Raw genomic sequence first — 5,491 nt, 5'->3', positions numbered from 1 at the left:
GCTGTGACGCTGTGAAAAAATCCTTGGAATTTTTGGAGATCTTTGCAAGATTTTTAGTTTTTGTCGATTTTCTCCGTCACAGAGGACGGAATGGGCAAAATATTTTTCCGTCCCCAGCTGCAAAATTCCGTCAAAGGACGGAAGGACGGGCGCTGGCTACAACCCTGATGCCGCCTTTTGCACACGTCACCCGCGCTTCCCAAATAAGGAAATACGCGGAAACTGCCGGCATGCCGATCTCAGCCTCGGGTGATCTTCGGCCAAGCTCGGACGCGTGACGTCACAGTCGGGCTCTTCTGATTGGCGCTCGGTTAAAAATGGCGCCATGCCCTGAACCCAACATCAGATCAGAGCGGCACCGCCGGAGGGCGTAAACAAAAGGCCGCCACGGGAGCTAGCGGGTCTAAACAATAGCGCGCAACGGGGTATTAAGCCCGTCCAATCTCCTTCTGAATATAACCTCCTTGATTATACTTGTAGTATTTGACACCCTCTGTCATTGCAAAATGAACCCATTTTCATGAAAGTGCAGCGCGTTGGTGCGGGTTATTTTTGCCAGCCCCTCCACTATACTAAAAAATTCTGGGGAGAACCCTGTGTAATTATGTCAATACAATGTATTATAGTTCCTGTGTTATGCAATGTACATGTAGCTATTCTCCAAGCAGACGTTAGGCTTCAGCTTGCTATGCTGCCTTATTGTCTAGTGTTATAATAAGCATCATAGCTGGAACAGTTCTTAAGGAAATTGTTATTCCTGGTAGAGAGGGTATCAAATACCTCAGTACACATTGCACCAAACAGCACAATTACTTCCAGGAGGTTTGTGCCCTACAGACTCTTGTTTTTTTATCACTGGTAGTTAATGTTATTGCACGTCATTTCTCCCCAGGTACCAAGTCCTTGCTGTTGCCACAGACTCCAGCTCAAAAGAAGAATCACAGAAGATCAGTTCTGGAAAAAGAGTCACTGTAAGACATTCTTACTTGACATTGTGATTTCCTTTCTTAAAGTTTCTTTCAATGCAAGCTTTATACATTTTCTGTTTCAACAAGTAAAAGTCATATTGTCTTTTCATATTGGAACTGTTTGACAAAATATCACAATGACGATAGCTTCATACAATGAAAAAGCATGCTTGTTAATATGTTTCCCTGAAAAGAAAACGTATTGTTTTTGCTTGTGTGTTCTTCTTATACTTCTGACTTTAACCAATCAGAGCTTAGAACTGCCAGTGACATTAACATATTAGCTGTTACAGCAAAAATGAACAAAATATGAATTATTTTGGCAAATATTAACAATTAAAAGTTTGCTATCAGCAATACCTGTATGTTGTAAAAGGTTACTTGGAGGGAAACATCCCGCATTTTCTTGAAAATGTTGCATTCCTATTTGTTTATAATGTTCTATTTTCCTTTATCTCAGATTGACTGGTCTCTGAACATCGGTGAACAGGCCGTGGATATCACGTTTGTCAGTTTCCCCCAGGCCCCTCCGTCCATACTAGTACTGGGTAAGAGAAACTCTCATTTTTGTCCATTACTACAATGTCATGCAATGACAAGATTGTTCTCGAAGATATGTCATTAGTACCTACTATGCTCCTATTATATATAATAGTTAACCTTCTAGTTGCCAAGCATCACAGCTAACACAAAGTCCACCTGAATAGTACTACTACTAGTACTAGTGAGACTGAGAAGGATTCAGTAATCATGATGTTAAACAGTTGATTGATGTTATTTTTATTCCCCACCAGGAGAACACAGTCTGTTCTGTGTGAAGGAGACAGGACAGCTGAGATTCATGAAGAAACTGGAGTACAACCCTTCTGCATTCCTACCTTTTGCTGCTAGTAAGTAATGCACTACAGCCCCTGTACAGTCCTATTTTTGTATCCATTGCAACTAGTAAGTAACATACAAGAGATGTCCCTGTAGCTCAACTGGTAGCAGCCTTACAGTTCCAGGTTCCAACTGTTTCATACCAGGTTCAAATCCTTGGAAGCGCATCTCAGTTGAGGCCGCTTCTGTCATTCGAAAGAGGGGCAGTACCCATCGCCTTTTCTGTGTCCCTTGGCCACGTGACTTTCGAGCAATCACTACAGCAGGGAGTAGTCCACTGGTAGTGTTGTGTGCCATACTCTTTCCCAAATGCAGAGTGCTAATTGTTTGACTCAGCCGGGAATCGAACTCACGACATACCAAAAGCAAGGAGAACACACTTGGCCATTGCATTGAAGTAAAGCAGTTGTTACAAATTTTGTTGTTTAATTTTTGTATATAAATTATGTATGTGCAAATATGCTAAGATTTATTTTTCTCCCCTTTTTTCTAGCCCAAGACGGAATGATCAACACGATCATCTGTACACACACCAACCAGCTACTGGTGTATGGTGACGTCACGCTGAAGTGGGCGGCTCAGCTGCAGCACGTGCCCTTAGCGGTCAAGGTCGCGACATTTCCGTAAGCACTGCGAGATTTTATCGTCTGGAATATTGCAGTTGTGAACTTTCATGGAAGAATCAGGCGCAAAATACTGGGTGCACAATGTCATGCACTTTTGTGCACCTAAACATTGCAGCTTTGCACCTATTTTTTGACAGTGCACCTAGATATGTTTGCAGGCTATACTATAGTGTAAAGGTACTGTAATTTGTGCACATTAGTATATAGAATATTCAGAATCTTGAAATTCATGTATCAGAAATAGCAGTAAAACCTTTGTTGTACATGTATAACAGATTCAAATACATTCTGAAAAGAGGCAGTTAAGTCTCTATTGCAGACATTTTATTATGTTGTGCTCTCAAAATGTTTTTGAGGTTTTTAGGTTAGTTGCATCACAGTGCCTTTATTCCCAAAAATGTATCATTTTCTGATCATTGTACAATATGCTGTTCAGGGATTGAAATACTTTTTTTTTGCTACATGCAAAATTGCAAGTTGGCAAAACATTTACGTGCAATGTGAAAAATTTACATGCAAAATAAGACTAGGCAGTGATCGCGACGAGGGTCGCCAGCTTGAATCAGTGAATTTTGATTACATCTAGTGAAGCTACCGGAGAAAGTTACCGGCAAAAACAAGGAAGGAAAAAGACAAGACGTTCATATGTCGTTCTGTCTAAGACTAGGGTGTCTAATTCCTGAGAGTATTTTTTATGGCCAGGTATTTTCAACATGCAAAATTGCAAGTTCAGAACATTTTTACGTGCAAATCTCGAAAATTGTGTGCAAATTGCAAGTTAAGTATGTGTATTTCGAACCCTGCTGTTTAGTGTGGGTGCTTTTTTTGCATGTTTTGTTTCATTCCTGCTGAGATCAGAAGCACTTGAAAGTGCTGCATTCAGTGTTCTCCTGTATACATATGCTTGATCTACATTGATTGAAATGAATATTTATCAAAGTGAGAATGTAGTTATCTATATAATATATCTTCTATGATTATTGGTATATTGATATCTTTGATCTACTGATCTAAAATCTTAGTTTACATTCCAAAGTTTCTAACTTTGTTTTTGTTTTGTTTAGTGAGCTGAAAGGCGTAATAGCGACGTTAAGCGAGGACGGCCACCTGAACTGTTCGTACCTGGGTACGGACCCCGCCATGTTCATTGCTCCCGCGCCCGAGTCACGTGACATCAACTACGACGAACAGGACGAGGAAATGGAGGAGATGAAGAAGAGGATTGCTCAGGCCTCGCAGAAAGGAGGTGAACTTTGAACTTTGGACTGTTCCATTTTCTAATCCAAGATAGTGGTACAGTATTGTAGAGTGTGGGGATGTCCCTGTGGCTAAACTGCTAGCGGTTCTCAGATGTCATTTTGGAGTCTGAGGCATTTAGTTCTGGTCAGGTGGCCATACCATTTTAGCTTCCTTCTTTTGACAATACTAAGGAGGTCTTTGAGGCGATTTGTTCTGGACAGCTGTTGTAGCTTGCTTGATAACGTGTTGGTGATCATGGTGGTCATGGTTACATTTAGCAATATTCTGTACTAGCATCTCATCTCTACTGCTAGAATTCACCTTTGTTCGGCTGTTAATGTCCAAGCCTCAGACACCTACAGAACAATGGAGATAACCAATGCCCGCAACATAATATACAGGCTGTACAGATACAAATGTATTACGCTGAAGGGTGGTTATACCTGAGCTATGCAGACACAGAGAACTTGTTTAATGATCATGATTGCTGATTTTGATAGGAGGAGTTTGTTCTTAGTTAATGTGTGTGTTGTGACATAGTTTTTTGTTATTCATTGTAATTGTTTTTTTCCACAGATATCCTTCCACAAAAGAAGAGTGAGGATGAGTTGACAATCACAGCCTCTGTGCAGCCCTCCCTCGACCCTATGTCGGTATGTCAAATCAATTTGAAAAAAGACACCATCTTTCTTTATTTGTTGTACAGATTGTATTAGATATTAAAAGTTTAAAGTAAACCGTACATCTGTGCAGATCCATAGGGACGTGGCGCCCATCTCCATTCCTGTAGCCCAAAGGCCACACATTTGTGCATGCCACTTACATGTACATGATATAACGTTAATTGGAAAGTTCATGTTTAAAGATTACAGTATAAAGTATTGAGGATGTCCTTGTAGCTCAACTGGTAGCAGCCTCACAGTTGAAACTCTGGTTCTAATTAGTTGGTAACTGTGAGACTCTGTTTCCTGTCTTTCGGAAGAGACATAAAATTAAAGTTAAAGTTAAGTTAAAGTTGCCCGTACATCAGTAACAGATGCGTAGGGGTGGCGCCCATCTCCATTTCTGTAGCCCTTGGGCCACACATGTGCAAGCCACTACAGCAGGGGGCTGATCCGCTGGTAGTGATGTGTGTTTAGCTTCCATACTCTTCCTCATTAGTGCTGAGTGCTAAGCAGAGAAAGCAGCATGTACCATTTTTTAAAGTCTTTGGTATGACTCGGCCGGGGATCGAACTTACGACCTACCGAATGCAAGGCGAACACTCTAACCACTAGGCCATTGCACCGACATAAAATGGGTGTCCTGTATTCAAGAAGGGCTAGCTTAACCGCTCCCCGTAAAATATACCTTGCTACCGAAACAGGAATGAAACTTGCTACCAAAACATGTGCCACTATACATGTATACATGTAGGAATTACAAAGGTCTGATGAAATGAGAGAACCATATTTTCTACTTGTTTCTCTTTCTACAGAAAGCTACAGATGTAGAACTCCAAGATGAAAATGTGCCATCTATAACAGCAGAGGTAACTATAGGAGTTCTGTTATACCATCTTCTCTTCCTTGAAAGTGACTTATTTCTCATAAGGATTCTTTGGCCATTTGTAATCAATGGATTTTTTCCACCTAGATGTAGCAAACATATTGGTTCAGATTAATACAATGATTATGTACAATGCATTCATCATCATCATCATCATCATCGGTCGCCGTGCTTACACACGACAGGGTTATACCGCCCCTTACGGGGTGACATACACTTTAGTGGCTGATA

General features: G+C 40.9%; 1 protein-coding gene across 1 annotated transcript in view; it reads left to right on the top strand.

Annotated features, from left to right (window-relative positions):
- LOC118405614 (protein PTHB1-like) overlaps positions 1-5,491 on the top strand; it is a gene marked incomplete in the record, with an annotated part of 33,955 nt that overhangs the window by 12,238 nt on the left and 16,226 nt on the right. The window contains 6 exon segments of the mRNA XM_035805166.1: positions 893-971; positions 1,429-1,516; positions 1,763-1,858; positions 2,341-2,470; positions 3,538-3,719; positions 4,289-4,365. Of these exon segments, the coding sequence (XP_035661059.1) occupies positions 893-971; positions 1,429-1,516; positions 1,763-1,858; positions 2,341-2,470; positions 3,538-3,719; positions 4,289-4,365 (652 nt within the window).

The sequence above is a fragment of the Branchiostoma floridae genome, chromosome 18 (genome assembly GCF_000003815.2).
Source record: "Branchiostoma floridae strain S238N-H82 chromosome 18, Bfl_VNyyK, whole genome shotgun sequence".
Classification (NCBI taxonomy): domain Eukaryota; kingdom Metazoa; phylum Chordata; class Leptocardii; order Amphioxiformes; family Branchiostomatidae; genus Branchiostoma; species Branchiostoma floridae.
This window is presented reverse-complemented; position numbering and strand designations above follow the sequence as displayed.